The sequence below is a fragment of the Tinamus guttatus genome, unplaced genomic scaffold (genome assembly GCF_059628265.1).
Source record: "Tinamus guttatus ecotype Peru unplaced genomic scaffold, ASM5962826v1 Tinamus_guttatus_pri_ptg000048l, whole genome shotgun sequence".
Taxonomy (NCBI): Eukaryota; Metazoa; Chordata; class Aves; order Tinamiformes; family Tinamidae; genus Tinamus; species Tinamus guttatus.
The window spans coordinates 7513277-7530044 of NW_028288582.1; the positions used below are offsets into that span (position 1 = coordinate 7513277).

Below are 16768 nucleotides of genomic sequence, written 5' to 3' on the forward strand. Positions count from 1 at the left end.
TATTTTGTCAAGGAACAGCTAAGCTTTCTACTGTGAATTCTCTCAAAGGTTCAAACAAGGCAGTTCTGCAGCCTTTTCAAAAATGTTCCCAAGGGGACTGTTTTAGGTTGCTGCCTACTATTAAGGACATCAAAAATTGCTAAACAGCATCTCAGCAAGCTCCAGCTAACCAGGCAGGCAGCTGGTTCCCTTCAGGAGAGGGGAATCCTGTGAGAGCAATAAGAAATGGGGTCTTGAAACTGAGGTAACAGATTCAAAAGGCAAGACAGGCAAGTCTATTAAATGTAGGCGTTGCTGAATTGCAGGCATCCCAAGTGCATCTCTGATGTCTGGTTAAAAAGGCTTATTCACACCATTCATGAAGTCTATTCAAAGATTTCAACAAAGGACAGTTTCAAAGGTGAAACATTTCTGTGTGGTGATCTGAGGATACAGGAAAACAAAAACCATAGATTTTTTTTTTTGTCCTCTTATACTACATGTCATTGCCCTGTACTTATGAATGGAAAATTTGTCAAAAAAAAGAAAGAAAGAAAAGTAAAACTACATTAAAACTAGTTCTCCACTTCTTAAAGGTGATCGGTATGGCTGTTCTCATACCAGACTTCTACAAGATAAAAGCCCAGCCTCTCTCTTTCTGAATAGGACATGCTTTAGGTAAGAGTCTGATTCAGCTTGGAGGGTGGGATGGGTGGGGAGGAAAACTGTGAACAAGAGCCACATCTCTCTCATTCAGACACTACAATCTAAGTCTTCACTTGAGATAAGCCTGGTTCTCAGACTGCAGATTCACTTCAGGCTCTAATAACCGCATGAGAAATACCATCCTGGCTGACACGTTAGACGGGCATAAATTCATTCCTCGTCATCCAAACACATGTTGTGCCTTCACGGTCAGCTACTGCAGTGCTGCGTTGCCAATATCCATCCAGCTGGTTGGTATATTGAGATTAAAGAACTCCACAGAACAAACTCGGGGATGAGGCTGTTCAGGACAAGTATTACCTTGGCTATCGAAATAGCCTAAGAGAGCCAAAATATCAGGAGGAGCTCTGGAAGATCACTTGCTTTCCATCTCTGGCTTCAGTGATTTTTCCCCTCAGCTCCAGTGCTGAACAGACCATCAGATATAAAGGAACAATTAAGAGGCTCCCAAGCCATTCATTCCTGCCCCCTGTGAGCAGGAAGCTTTCTGCCATTTAATGCCTTTCAGGCAGGATGGCTTTTTGGGGAGCAGCAGTAAAAATTCATTACCCAGGGAAGAGTTCATGAGCTTGGCAGTCCTGTACCGGAATGCACTTCCACAGGGACACCCAGGGACAGCCGTGCTTCTGTGGATAGCTGAACTGAGCATTTCTTGCTTTGGTGCTTAACCAAGCAACAGGAAGGACTTTACGTTCCATTTCTTCCTCTGGGACATTCCTCTTTATTTTTCATTTAAGAACATCAATAAAGAAGCAAGGAGCTTCACTCTTCAGGAATCCACAGCTCTCCAGACTATAACAGGTATCCACAGCATTCTGTCACACAGACCAAGGCAGGTGGAGACCCTAGGACTCCCAAGAACATTTGCAAAGCGAAGGAACATTCAAGGAGGACAAAGAAATGAGCCTCTTCCAGCCGCTTTCTTCCTACTTGGAGACAGGTCTCCTTTCACTGCTCAGCAGGATCAGCAACACAAGCATTCACAGGGGCTTTAAAAGTTGAACAGACTGCATCTGCCAGCCTTTCTTCAGAGGGTCACAACCAACGTATGCAGGTTGTACTGGGACACTTAAAAGGCACCTTCCTGAACGAGAGCAAAAAACAAACTACGGTTCCCACCCCTGCAATAAGCTATTTGAAAAAAAAAAAAAAACCCTCTCAAGATTTTATTGATAAATAAAATAGTTTTACACCTCGTCTTCTTCATCTTTCCTAAGAAAACCACATTTACTTTTGCTTGAAGTCAGTTCTCTTCACATCCTACCCTCTTGTATCCCTCACAGCCAGTATTTTGCTTTCAGGCAGACCTACCCTTGAAGATTGCAATCACAGAAAATGAAAAGAGTAGTATTGGAAATGTTAAAAACAATTGATAGCAAAGCACTGAATACTTCAGATATATAAACTTCCATCATAGCATCCACTGACAGTCCCAAATCAGATTAAATATACCTTCACACTCAAATAAAAAATTCCTAGAAAGCAGGTTGTAAGGAAGGAAATCAACCTTGCACAGAGACCGTTTTTACTGTGTGTGTGGGTGGGCACGCATGTAGAGACCATGCCTGAACTCCAGCTGAGACATAAACACTGCCATAGCACACAGGGGACCAAAAGCTGTAATTTTCAACCAATAAAAATCACACAGTCAAAGTTTATTCTGAACTGATAAAGCAGTCCGATTTCATTCAGGAAAACAACTCCACAGATACCCCAGAAGTGGTGGCATTTCTATCTGTTCACAGGACTGTTTCCTCCCAAAAGCAATAGCTGGGAGTTCAGCCCGAGCAGCACTGAAGACAACGCTCCAACTGTCCATTAGCCTTTTCATCGCTGTGACACCACTTACCATCTGCTGGATCCTGTGAAATGTTTTCCCGTGGAAGCTGAAGGCTTGTTCAAATAAAACCTTGTCTTCCACTGTCCACTCATCTGGGAACGGAGTAAAGTTTGGCAGATCTGCCAAAGACTTTTCAATGTTGTGCTTGTGCCAGAAGAGCATCCCAAGGGCCTAGAAATAACAAGGACACCAAGGGGGACAAGATTATTGCGTGCATGCAGAGCAGGAGCAAGAGTAGTATGCTCAGGCAACACAACACACGCTGGAGAGCCAGTGTTTTAATTCGCAGCTACATCAGAGACTCTCCTGGGTGCAGGCAGCCTGGCCCCTGCCCCCCTGCATTTTGAAGAGCAGTCTGAAATTAACCCAGATCATGAAAGCGGTAAAGAAATAAGAGAGCAACCACAGAAAGGGAGAAGAACTGAAGAAATGGTTCCAGCTTTACTGATTGTGGTAGGCACAGAGAAGTTATAAACGTGGGAAAAGTATCTAAAACGTCAGACTAGACTGAAGGAAGCTTCTTGTCATTGCTAAAGTCTCGTCATTTCCTGTTCAATTAGGAAGATGGTTCGGTTCACTGGGGCTTTTTTTAGGTTGATTGGGGGCTTCTTTGGATGGGGAGGAAAAACAGAAGGGAATAAGGGAAGGATAAGGGAAGATATGGAAGGAGGAAGAGCAAGGGACACAGGCGACCCCAGTTTGCTTGGGAGATGTCTGGCCCAAAGGAGAGAGAAGCCCCACTCGTTTGGGGGCTGCTCACTTGCTGCCTCGGCCCCGTGTCACGGTTGCGCCTCAGCCCTGCTGAGGTGAGTGCCTTGCGCCACCTGTGAGCGCTCCCCGCCGCCGCTCACGGGGGGCCGGCCCGGCCCGGCATGACACAGTGCCACATCTGCTGCCATCTGAGGAAGGCCTGACTGCAGAGCTGGAAACCCACCTTTCGCAACGGCTCTGAAGCGAAAACGAGCCCCGAGCTGCTGAGCAAAACGCCACAGGAGCCGTCATGGTGCATGCAAACTCGGTGTAGGTTTCACTACTACAAGTAGTAGTTTCAGTCTGTCCCCTCAGAGTTACAAAATCCCTCTGAATTTGGGGGTTCCCCCTTACGCTTTGCTATGCAAAAAGCACTTCCTTTAGGGGCTCTCACTGCACGAAGATGCTGCAGAAGGTTTGATCAGAAATATTAACATTATCCAAGATCTCTTCCTGATGCCACAGCCTCTCAGTGCTTCCTAGGTGCCTTCTCCTTACCAGCACAGGTTTCCTTCACACTGTGATGTAGAAGAGCCTCAATCACCCCATGATCACTTGAGATGTCACAGGAGCTCCCCAGGCCACCAGCACTACCCACCCTGTTGGGCAGGAGCCAAGGGGACTATTTTGCTGTGACTAAGGGTTGAGCTCCCAGCCCTGGATAAGAGCTACAACAAGTACTTTTGAGAGGAAGTGAGGCAAAGACAAGGACAGAGAGACATTTTAGGAGGGCAGGGCCATGCTAAACACACTACTAAGCTGCAAGCAAAGGACTAAGGGCCAGCTGCTTTACCTAAAGTGAAGGATAAACAAGAAGTTTTGCCCTGAAGGCTTTTTTTAATTAACAGGAAAGCAATATTCCTATGAGGAACGCACAGGAGCTGCGCTCCACAGGAAAGCTGGTGGGATGAGGGATCCCGTGCAAGCTCCATTCACCCCACTAGAGAGTTCACCACTTGCTTCAACAAACTGGCACATCTTCATCTGCAAAGGAAGGCTCTGGAACACAGATGGAAGCACATGAATGTGTGTGTGTAACAATTTTCTTGGCCAAGCCACCTGTGCAGAGGTCCTAAGAGACTGGCTGTCAGGAGAGCATGCGTGTGGGAAAGCTACATCGGACAGTAAAGCCCAGAGATGGTGGCCAAATGCTAAAGCTAATGCCCAGTTCTGACTGCAAGCCAGAGAACTCACCGCAGCTTTTCCAAAGAATTACCCAGCCAAGAGTGAATCTGATGATACCTGCTGAGAAGAGTGCCCCAGGTGACACAAATCATCCTTATTTAAAAGCCTTGATACAACTTCCTACAACACGAAATGAGTATGCGGCTTGTAGAACAATGCAGGAAAGATCCTTTCCAGTTATTTCCTGGAAGGGCCTAAGCTTCGAGTGTCTTGGAAATCTCAAAGGACCTGGGAAACATCTTTATCTTCAGGGTATTATGTGAGAATGCCAGAGACGGAGTTGAGACATTTTTATAAGGGATTTTTTTAGAAGGAGCTCTGCCAGTCAGGCTTGGCTTGGAGAGTCCCGTAATTTCTACTTCTGCACTCAGAGGAAGGGAAAAGAGGCAGCTGGGGAGAAGGTGCTTAAGGAAAGGAAGAAGGGAACCTTCTTCTAACATTACTTTTAACATTCAAGAACAATACAAATCTGTTAGTCAAATCAAAGTTTGTCAAAGCACAAGAATTCATCTGCTTTTTGTTCAAAACCCACAAGCTTTATTCTGACCAGTCTTCTGGGTTTGCCTGCACTCTCCAAACCTCACTTTGCGACTGACATCATGCAGATAGCCTAAGATGATCTAATTTTATTAGCCTAAGATGATCTAATTGGCAAATATTGCCCACAATTTCCAATACTAAAATACACCCAAATAACCAGTAGTCAAATAACCAGGGGGTTATTTGGGTTTAAATTTAGAGCCTTTTGGCACTTTTTTGTTTGTTCTACTCCTGGTTTTTGCTCTGAGAAACTATAAATATAAACTCTTGATCATTCTTGATGTTGCTGAAAGTTTTGCTGGCTATCACAGGTTTCAACACTCTTGTTCCATAAGATGCCTTTTCAAGAATGAGTATCAATCATTGAAAGTCTGACTCCAAGATGATAGCATAAGGCATCTGACTTAACACCTCTTCCCATTCAAAACATTTTTTTGTGCTCATGGCATTTGCCTGAGCCATTTCACAAATAAAATTTTAAGCTTTTATGGAATCCCTTTTTAGGGACAGCACATCCATTGCCAATGGGAATGCCTGCCTTCCCTTTCCAGGTAGTTATTAGCACATAAGGAGGCACTACTCAGAATTCAGAGAAAATTCCCATGCACAGGACTGCATACTTCCCATGCACCTCCCTGGATAAACATTGCAATTGATGCTAGTTAACAAAGACAAGATGGGTAAAGAATCCTAAACCAAGAAGAGTAGAATATCTGCCATTCAAATCAGGATTCCTACCCACAGGCTACCCATAGGTAAAGTTACTTAATAACCTCAGAGGCAGCTAATGAAGTTACTGTTCACCCCATCTCTAGTGAACAGACATCTGAGCTGCTCATCTATGAACTGGAAAATGATCTACAGCACAGTTTTATGGTAAACAGCCTTGGATATTGGTTTGCCTCAAAGGCAGGCGATGCTTCAGCAGCTCCCTAATAGCAGCCAAGACATCCATGAAGCAGAAGTGGGGCACTCACCTGGAAACCGCAATGCTAGCAGCTGTCCAAAGACAAGTCACCCTCGCTAGCCAATCTTTTAAAACTGCATGGGGTTCGCAAACTGTTCAGGTGTTCTAGGAGGCATAACACTCACGGCCAAGCTGAAGGTTTTTTTGGGAGAAAGGAGAGATGGGGGGAAGTGACTCGGTGACAAATTTGGGACAAGCTCTCTATTCCCAGAGCACTAGTCATCACTACCAACAGTTGTTGGGGGAAAAGTAAGAGAGAAAGAAAGCAGACAGCACAGAAAGGAAGGAGCATTTCTAGTCAGGCAGTTTAAGTTATGTTTTAACACCTGTTGGGAGTAAAGGAATGAATAAACTAAGTATTCAAAGGATTGTTACCTGCTCCATATTGTATCCGTGCTTCTCTTTAGCAATGGCAATGTATTCGTCCACTGAAAAATAAAAGCAAAGAGAAGGCATAAGGGCATTTCATATGACTATCTCATCTCCCTTCTCTTCCCATGCTAAAACCCAGTCCTTCAGTCATCGTCATGACATCCTTCACAGAGGACTCTTGTGAAGTGCTGCTGTTTCCAGCAGCTCAAGAAAAGAAGGAAACAAAGCAAAAATAGTCATCACATGAACGACTACATATTTTCTTTGACTAGCCTAAACTATACATGATATCCAAGCCAGTTTCAGTACCTCTGAAACATGCAGACACATTTCAGAACTGGAGGCATTTTTGCAGAAAGCCTTTCTCGTGATCTGCTCACATTTACTCTTTCAAAATTTTTAATACCAACCTTTTCACCAAAACCTCAGACAAGGGTGTTTCAACTACATCTCATCTCCTTTTCTTATCCCCCAAAGCAGCTGGTTTCCTAAGAACAAAAAGCCCCAAACACACAATCGACATCTTCCAATACTGCCAAAAGCTACAATCTTGCACAGTCACTGCAGATATGTTGGCAAATTTTCAGCCCTTTATGCCTCAGCAATTTTCTTCTTGGACCAATTCCCACCTCCAGGTATTATTAGGCCCACATGAGCTTTTAACCTTTACAATGTAAAGATGCCCTGAGGTGTTATATCTTGTATAGCGCCGTCTGCAACTCAAATCTCTTTCAGTACAAGCGACCTTGTATCGCACCAAGCAGCCCCCATTTGAGGGGACTAGGCCAAAGTCAGGATCAGGGTTGTTCTTTCAAAGCCTTGTCTTTGCCCTTGGTCATTATTAAATGCACTGTAATGATGACAATACATTTGAAAGACAAGCTAAAAGGTGGGATTCTCATTTCACTGAACCAAGTGGATTGCACGGTGGACACACTGGCTGTGTGTAGGAATGCTGAAGTGCACATATGCTCCAAGAGGCAGAATGCTCATTATTTTGGAGGAATCTTGAACTTCAGGGACAGCCACTTTGGGCAAAGATCTCAAAGGACTTGAGATCTTCATTCTCTGCAAATACTCAAGGAAAGATTTAACCAAACTCCTGTGCAGAGCACCCAACTCCTATGAGACAGAGAGCGCATGCAGTACCTAAGGAAGGAAATAGCCGAGAGCCCTGCGACTGAGGAAGTCCATTTCCCACATTTGTGCCTCATTTAACTTAAACTCTTGCATTTGTTACTCCCATGCTTTCCACCTTCACATGAAATCTTGCATGGAGTCTCCGGTGTCTTAACGCCACTACATTTCTTACAGCCTTTCCTTCAGCTAGGACACAGCTCAATTCCAGCAAACCAGGCAGCAGGCTCAAAAATTATGACAAGCAGCAGACAGGATGGAGCAGAAGAGACACAGCACAAGAGCACCAGGTTATTTCCCGCTTGCCAGTAGTGGAAAGGAGAGAACCCCTGGCACTTAAACTGGATGTCCCATATTACAGCATTTTGTACCAGTGCAAGCCCTTCATTTGTGAAACTGAGTCAATACATCTCCCTTCCTCAAAGGTGCTGCAAAAGAGGGTTTTGCAAGGGCTACTGACATGGGATAGCTAGAAAAATCCTCGCAAGCAGTAATGCTGCTACAAGCTGCAGCAGGACATATAGTAAACACAGGCGCAGTTTTAGGTCAGCACTCGCCCAGCTGCAAGGGCCCTCCACAAGGTTCCTGCTCATCCGAGCTCCTACTCCTGTTTCCCACACACCTGCACACAGCAGCCCCCCAGAGGGTGCCTGTTTGCAGGCCCACACTCTGCACTGGTGCAGCAAAACTCCTAGCAGCCCTTGAGGGAAAGGTGCCACGGCCTGCCCCCACACCGCCCCGAGAAGGCAGGAACGCAGCGGGGCGCAGGCAGAAGCGCCGCTTCAGCCGCTTCCAGCCTTCAGAGGCTCCCCCAAAGCAGAGGCTGCCAGGAAGCGGCACAGGCAGCGCTGCCGGTGCCAGCGCGGGCCGCGCAGCCACCGCCGCCTCGGGACGGCTGTTCCATATGCGCTGCGTTATATGCATTGCCTGAGAGGAGGCGAGGAAGGGGGAGGGAAGCAAGCCGAATTCTCTAAAGTCCAAGGCAGAATTAAACCCTTGAATACTAAGCACTGCTGCATTAGCTAGCTCGCCTGCACTGGAGCAGGATCTACCCTGCCCAATTTGAGCACAGTATCTTTTCCTTTAATATATGCAGGGAAGAGGTGAGGTAACTCTCCTCTCTGGCATATTGCCTTTCTTATGCCAGATACTATGAGCAATTAAAAATACCCTTCTTCCCCCTCATTCCCATCTTCCCTCAGAAGACCACCAAGGCTTTTCTTCCCCTAGCCCAGCTCGGGGAGCACTAGTAAGGACCCCCCAGACCAAAACTAACAGAATTTTGCCCATACAAAGCCAAAACACCACGGAGCCGAAGTGTGGGCTACCCGCAGACCAGGCACTGTGCGAGGGGTGGGAGAGGGATTTGTGTGTCACTGTGGGGCCTGTGACACCTCTGAGGAGAGGAAAAGAGAAAGAAAAAGGTAATAAAGCAGCAAGTCAACAACTTGCACAAGCAACAGCAGTGTTGTGCACATAGCGAAGGGGTGTTTGGGAAGGGAGGAAGGACGAGCAATACAACATCGTACTCCTCTCCACCAGCAAGCAGGCAGGGAAGAAGCCAGTTCAGCTCCTTGGCTCATCGGGGGCTGCTGGCTTTGACGCTTGCACCGCCTGAGAGGAGTGGGAGCCCCCGAGCAATCCCCCCGACCGCTCCTTCCCTGCCCTTCGCACGGAGGGAGCGGGAAGAGCATGGCACAAACATCTCTTTGGCCTCCCATCCCAGCAGAGCCTGCGATCGCCACCAGCTTCCTGCCCACCCTGACGAACAAGCGCTCTGCTCTGTGCCCGGCCTATCTCTGTCATGCTCAGCGGGGAGCCCAGCGAGCTGCTCAGGCAGAGCCTGTGCCCAGAGCAGAGCTGTGCTGGCCCCAGGGCAGACACGTGGCCTGCGCAGTGCCCCTCATCCCCTCCTGGAGGGCAGCGGAAGAGCAGAGTGATGCCCTGCTCTTTACCAGAGCTCTGCCAGCTCTGCTCCTCCTGCACAGGGAGCACGAGAGCCCCTTCCCCCCGCCGGCTGAGCTGTGCTACCAAAGCGTTTGGCATCAGCCAGCGCCGTTCAAGTCCAGACACGGCGTGACGGGAAGATGCACGGCTCCTGCGGAGAAGGCTCCTGTTGCTACTAGAAACCAGATGGGGAACAAGGGGGAAAGCAGCAGCAGAGAAGCACAAATTGATACTCCTCCACATGCTGGGTTGCATTTATCTCCTACATGCGTGTGTTGGGGGGAGGGGGTGAGCAGGACCCCCCCCTCCACCCTTGTCCAAGGTGCCCCATCCTACAGCCAGGCACGCGCAGAGGGGCACGAGCTCCAGCAAACGTGGGCACGTGAAGGGGACCGACACACATGGGTGCCAGCAAAGAGGAGCACAGAGTGCTCAGACGCTAAAACAAAGAATAATGCAAGAAGTGAGATGTGCAAAAGGATGCCCAAAGTACCCCTAGTGCAGCAGGAACGTGGAGGAAGAGAGAAGGAAGATGAAGGGGAATGGGAAAGGAAGCAGAGAGAAGGGGAGTGGGAAAGGAAGCAGAGAGATGTTTTCCCATACCATCATGTAAAAGCAAAAGAGTTTCTGATCAAAATGGTGCCCTGAGCTCTGCGCTCTTGTCTCCAGCTGAAACATCCTTTTCCTCTGCTGATCCTCCTCCTGCAAGGATTCCTAACGAGACGCAAAGGAAGGGGGCTCTCTCAGCTGACAGGAGGAAGGAGACGGGAGCAAACAACTGCATTGCTGATTTTCAGTCCCGCATCCTCGAGTGGTGAGTTCAGAGATGTAAAACAGGAACATTAATTTCAGGGGGGTGGGAGGACTCTGAAAAGAGAAATGCCTGAAAGCAGCACCCCTCCCCACCCCCCACTGCTCGATCAGATTAAGCGATCCCTCCGAGTTGGTCTCCCTGGAGTATTCCCCTCAAAACCCCAAATTGCTTCTTTATGACCCTGCAAATATTAAATAGTGCTCAGCAGACTCCTCGACACCCCCGCCATCCCCCACCAAGAAGGGTCTGCAGCAGAGAGGAGAGCTAAAGCCTAGAGCGAGCAACAGGAATGCAGAGGTAGAGCTGTTGCTGCAACCTCAGCTCACCCCTATTACTGGGGTACTGCAGGAGCTCTGAGCACTTTGCATATTCCGTGATGCAATTCCCTGACAGAACAGGGTGAAACGAGGACACGGGCGGCCTCGGCAATGTGCTTCGCAGGGCTCAATCGATGCTGGGACCCGCGAGGAATTCGGGATGCTGGTGCACATCTCCCCCTGCCTCTCCCTCTCCTTTCCGAGGGAAAAGTCAAGACCCAAAACAACATGATCGGGACAAAATAAGCAGCACGGATCAGACACGTACGTGCAAAATCCTTCCAAATTTCACAGCGCAGCGGTGACCGTACCCCAGCGCCGTGCCCACGGCGGTACCCCGGCGGTGCAGGCGGGCAGCTGCATTGCCGCCTCGCTGCCGCCCCAGCGCCGATGGAGCAGCCCTGCCACCTCGCGGCCGCCGAGGGACGGCTCGAAGCACCCGCGCTGGACACCGAGCGGCCAAACGCGAGCGGCAGCAGGAGGCCACTGGAGAGCAGGCTGAGAGCAAAGCGGTTTGAGCACCTATTTTGGACAAAATCATGTATCAAGGGAAGCCAAGTCTACTCGAATGGGTTTTCTGCCTTGAAAAAAAACCCTCCCCTGTCTGAGCGGGCCGTGATGCGTGAGATGAGGGCAGGAGCACTGGCCCAGCTCAGTGCCCCTCTGCGCCCATCCAGGAGGGCACGAGGCCGCCCTCCCGCTCTCACCAGGCAGAGCCCCCGTTACAGGGACACAAGGGCTGGGTTATAAAAAGCTTTCGGCAGCAGAGGGCACAGGAAGATTTAGGCCTTACCCAGAGACATTAATCGGAGCAGGGACACAGGTACCTTGTGACAAGGGCAGGGAAGCCTGAGCCAAAGGATGCTCAGGAGGTCTCAAGCTGCCACCCCACCACCTCCCAAGAGCTTGGGCCTCCGCCTCACCTGCGCTCCTCTGGCCTCGGTGTCCTTTCAGCGGATGCCTCCTTTGGTGGCAGGGCCACATCAAGGCCTTCGCCTGGCTACTCACCCCGCTTCCACGCGGCCCTGCTGGATGCCAGCACCAGGGAACCGGCTCAGGCAATGGATCTGTCTGAAGAACATCCCTCTGCACCTGCCCCAGCTCCGGCACAGGGCCTGGGAGCAGGGAAGCCACACGAATGCTGAGGGCTCTAGCTCCCAGCACGGCTGCTCTGTGGCAGCGGCCACCAGAAGGGCCACCCCAAATCCTTGTCGACCCCTCCCGAGCCAGGCAGGATTTCCCCTTCCCTTGGGCTACTCTGCTGCTTATTTGGCTACAGGTAGCCACGCCAGGGATTAGAATAGCAGCTAAAAAGTTTCCCAGTACTTTATATACAGTTTTGTATAGGTCAGCTCCTGCAGCCCTTCTCCAGGAGGTCAGGTAAGCTGCGAATGGCTGGGCCTGCACCTCTGCTGTCACTGCACGACACCTGCAGCTGGAACCTGCAGCCTGCGAAAGCAACAAAATAGAGAGCTCCTCTGCTGTGAAACCATCTCCTTTGCAAACCCCTGACCCCCACGGAAGGTTCATTCTCACCCAGCAGAGCCGCCAGGCCTGACCCAGGCAGAGCTCACTACCAAGCCAGCAAAGGAACACACTTGTTCACAATTTAAGTGCTGCTCTTTGCATGACCTGCATCTGAGGGCGAGTCTAAAGTTGAAGCTCCGGTGACGGTTAAGGACCTGACTCATCCGCCTTTAGATTCTGCTCCATCAGCAAGCATGCTGCACTGCAAACACAGGCGTGCTCGCAACCCAGCACAGCTTTCGTGCCTTGTCAAAACTCTCTTAAATAATTTACCAGGAAAGGCCTTCCGTGCTATTGTACGTGTTTCTTTAAAACCTTTTGCCAACATAGGCTCATTAGCAAAGCTGCACCCTCAGATGACACGACCACATCAGGAAAAGGCTCAACTGCTGTTTTTGGTGCAGCTAGAGTAGGGGACACGTGAGGGGAGATTACTGAGGATTACCGTGAACAGAGGCCGCTGATACTCACCGGCCTCTGCTGCTGCCACGTTGCCCTCTGAAAGGCCCGTAGGACCACGAGGACATCCCTGTGGGACCCTTTGGGAAGAAAGGCTACTTCCTACATCTGCACCGCTTTGAACATCAGCCAGAACTTGTATGGTCCTAGCATCAAGTGCCAGCTCAAGTGGCACAGCCAGAAGGCTGCATGCGCAAGGCCCTGGGTACATACAAAGCCTGGATGACTCCATATGATCTCTGGAGAGACAGGCACGTAGGAGATCTGCCAGGCCAGGAGCAGTGAGCAGACAGCATCTCTGGGAACCAAATGCCAAGGCTGAGAGCTGGGCCTCTTCTGCCTAGAGAAGAGAAGGCTGAGAGGGGATCTTATCAATGGGAATAAATAACTTAAGGGAGGGCATCAAGAAGACGGGGCCAGACTCTTTTCAGTGGTGGCCAGTGACAGGACAACAGGCAATGGTCACAAACTGAAGCACAGAAAGTTCTGCCCAGATCTGAGGAAAAATATCTTGACCATGAGGGTGACAGAGCCCTAGAACAAGCTGCCCAGAGAGATGGTGGAGGCTCCTTCTCTGCATATATTCGCAAGCCATCTGGACATGATCCTGTGCCACGTGATCTAGGTGATCCTGCTTGTGCAGGCGGGGCTTGGACTAGATGATCTCTAAAGGTCCTTTTCAACCTTCATCATTCTGTGATTCTGCAATGCAAAATAGGTAGAGCTGCATCAAATTACCTGGAAATCTGACCGGTGACCATACGGGATCTGAACATGGTTGGATCCGCTGCAGTGCAAATTTGACCTTAAAAATCAGGCAAAGGCACTAGACTATATTTTATGTAATTAGTTAGAGCACTTGATATTAGGCTTGGAGCCCGTCTACAAACACAATACCAGCACACAGCAGCTACTGGCAGGGAGGAAATCCTCTATCCCACATATGACCTTCCAGTACAAGAAGTTAACAGAATAAATGAACAGACCAAGCGCCTGAAAAAAACAAACTGAGTTTACAGCTTTGCATTATTCAGCACAATGCTTTTAACTCAATACTAGGAACCCTAAGGCCAGATTTATTCTGTTGTCAGAACATGGGTTGCATTAAGCCTACAGAGACCCTATAGCTTTGGATTATATACCTCAATTACAGGCAGCAACATGCCCAAGCTATGCAAGCGGAAACACTATCAATATACTTGCCACAACAGGCAGATTATTTAAAAAATATATATATGCATACACATGTATGTATACACAGACACACCCATATATATGTATTTAGTCAGGTGGTTCAATGAAGGAGACAAGAAGCCTCCCTTGTGGAAGCTTTATTAGGGAAATTATTTTTTGCACACCTGGAAGACACCTGATCCAGGACATTATTACTGAAGCCCACAGAATTTCACCAGTTTGGCAGTTTGACACACATTGCTGTGTGAGGCACTGTGTGGAACCACGGATCCAGACTACTATCAGTCTCAAAGTTTGTCCTCTGCCTACAAATATTCTCATGTCATCCTGGCCTCCGCCACAGAGCTCACTGTACACACAGAAGTTCAGTCTACAAAATAGTCTAGCATTACTGTTTTGTATGTGCTGAAGAATAAAAGGTCAGGTAAACAGGGCTTTTGGAACAAATGAACAAGGTACCCACCAAAATGAGCAAAATAAAAAGACCCACAACACCTACCCGAGTTAGTACATCCTACTGTACAGCCTGGTCAAGCCAGCTGTGTCGGCAAGCCCCAAAGTCGCCAACAGATGCCCTAAACCAGAGAGCATGAAACCTTCCCCAAGGGTTACTCTCTACCCTCGGCCGAGTTTTGGAAGCTCCAGTGGAAACCCAAACCTTTTAGATTCCCTGTTGTGCCAGGAGCCGCGCCGAGGAGCTGCCCTGGGAGCACAGCGGATGCGAGAGCAGCTCCTCACAGGTTGCTGCACACAGAGACAGCCCCCACTTACTATTTTAGTTATTTTTTGCAGCCAGTTGTCTCACTTCTAAGCCCAGCTTACTTTCAAGCACAGCTCCCTGAAGGAAAAGGGTCTGGAGTTAAAAAATAGTTCTCAGAAACTCACTTGAGCTAACAGGGAGTTGAACCCATTCCCCACAAAGTTAGGTAAAGAACAACAGGGATCCAGTGAAGGCGGCTTGATGTTGGAGAGAAACTAGCCTAATCTTTCAGTCATTTCTGAAGTTTTTCTAAAGTTTTACCGAGAAGTTTTTGTTGTTGTTGTTCTTTCTACATCCACAGTTAAAATTCCATTTGCAGATGGTGCTTGGAGACACCACCCCAAGAATCCTAGGGCCTTTCCCCAACCACTACTTACTGCACTCCTGCATCTGCCTGCTAAGAATCAGAAATTTGATCTCCAATTTTCTTGGAAAGATCCATTTTCACATCAAGTGGATGCAAACAAGTTAGAGAGAATCAAAATAATGAACTCTTCCAGTGGAGAGTGCTACCTAATCCAGAGGGAGCAGCTCATCTCCTGCGGCTCTGACCCCAGCTGTCCGCCCCAATCCGTTTAAAGTTCCTCCTCCTGCTTGCTGAAGGAACCGCTCAGCTGCTTGATTAAGCAGCTGCTTAATCACTTAATACAGCAGGTCGTGAGCTAAGGCAAAGCAAACAAGTGCCAGGTAAAAGGTAGAGGCCCATGAAATTCCTTGTAGCTCACCCCACACAACATGAGTGGCAGCAATAAGCAGAGGCTTAAAGAAAGAGCATGGTCACTACTAGGGATCAGAAGCTGCCTTTGGACAGACCTATATGGATTCCCGTCCTGTAGGCAGAGGACATCAAGACTTGGCACATGAATTCTTGCACTACCTCCTACAGGTCTGGAACCCAGGAGATGTAAAGTACATACGTGTATAGAATCTTTAAACCAAAGGATTACTATTATATTGATAGACATTAAGGCATTAATATATATATGTGTGTGTATGTATATATACAAATAATAATAATAATAAAAAACCTACACCCAAGATGAAGTCAGTAGGAAAAAGTCAATCTACACATAGCTCTCACTGAAACATGGGTTACACACAGGTTCTCTCCTCAGGGCTGATCCAGAGAGCAGGTAAAAGCTACTCCAGACCTACCTTATTAGCTAGACCCTTGGGCCTCAGGGGTAGGTGGGCATTGCTTTTAGCCAGGATGTAGAGGCCCACTCCTTACTAAGAGATTGCTAGATATTATTAACTGATCTTTGTAGTGCTGCAGAATTCAGTGCCACCCTATGACAACACAAATCTGCATATAAAAAGCACATGATTGAAAATAACTTGAATAGGGAGTGAGAAAAAAAAAAAAAGAAAAGGAAATATAATTAGTGGGAGTGGTTCCTAATTAGAGCAAATAATGCTAGAGCTCTGGCACATGTCCTTGAGAAGGCCCAGCTGCTCTGCCCCCAGTCCCAGCACCTCTGAGGGTCCTAGTTACGGTCACAGCACCCTCGAGCATCACCCTGGAGGGAAGAGCCCCTCCCTGCCTGGGCACAGCCCCCATCACGCCGCTACCTACAGTCACTAGGAGCACACTTGCTGACTAACTAGTTTAGCATAAAAATAAATAATAAGTAAATAAATAAAGTCATCCTCAATCCCCAGACCGTTCATGTCCCCACCTTACGGTCACAGCAAGGGACATAGTCTCAGCAAAGGGACCCTGCTCCGGAGCGCTGAGGCCTGGCGCTGCTGCAGAGGCACCACAGGCCGCCCGGCCCGCGGGACGCGGCTGCTCCTCCTCACACCGGTCCCACAGGTTACGCAGCACCCACGGGCGAGCCGGGACGGCTCCCGCCTGCGCCCCATGGCAGGGCCCGCGGCCAGGGCGCCTCTCCATGCTGCCACCGTCACTCCGGTGCATCCACGTCATCCTGCCTGCGGGACGGCACGGATGGGGAGAGGAGCAGCTGGAGCCTCTCCCTGGTGCCCACGCTGGTGCCATCGCTGGCCACTGTTCTGGCCGTTCCTAACGGGTCACGGCGGCCCGTTCGCAGGCGGCCTGGCTCCCGCTGCAGTGCACAGGAGGAACAAACAGGTGGCAGGAGAGAACAAGGCACGCGGAGGAGCTGCTGCTGCTCCCCTCCCAGCACAGCAGCAATTCCTCCAGGAAAGCCTTGGATAAGGATCCTCCTCCTGGCTGCTCTCCAAAACACTTTTCCATTCTTTTCCCTCCATGCTGCTGGGTTTGGGTGGA

The 16768-nt window shown here is 49.0% G+C and overlaps 1 protein-coding gene across 2 annotated transcripts in view; it reads right to left on the bottom strand.

Annotated features, from left to right (window-relative positions):
- Nucleotides 1–16768, bottom strand: part of RCOR1 (REST corepressor 1) — a 74202-nt gene that overhangs the window by 14819 nt on the left and 42615 nt on the right. For both annotated transcript variants that reach the window (XR_015914391.1, XM_088539662.1), the window contains exons 4-5: nt 6363–6415; nt 2555–2716 (exon numbers count right to left, since the gene is read on the bottom strand). Coding sequence is in view for 1 of the 2 variants with exons in the window: in XM_088539662.1 (XP_088395788.1) it covers nt 2555–2716; nt 6363–6415 (215 nt within the window). In the remaining variant the exon portion in view is untranslated. The remainder of the gene's footprint in view (nt 1–2554; nt 2717–6362; nt 6416–16768) is intronic.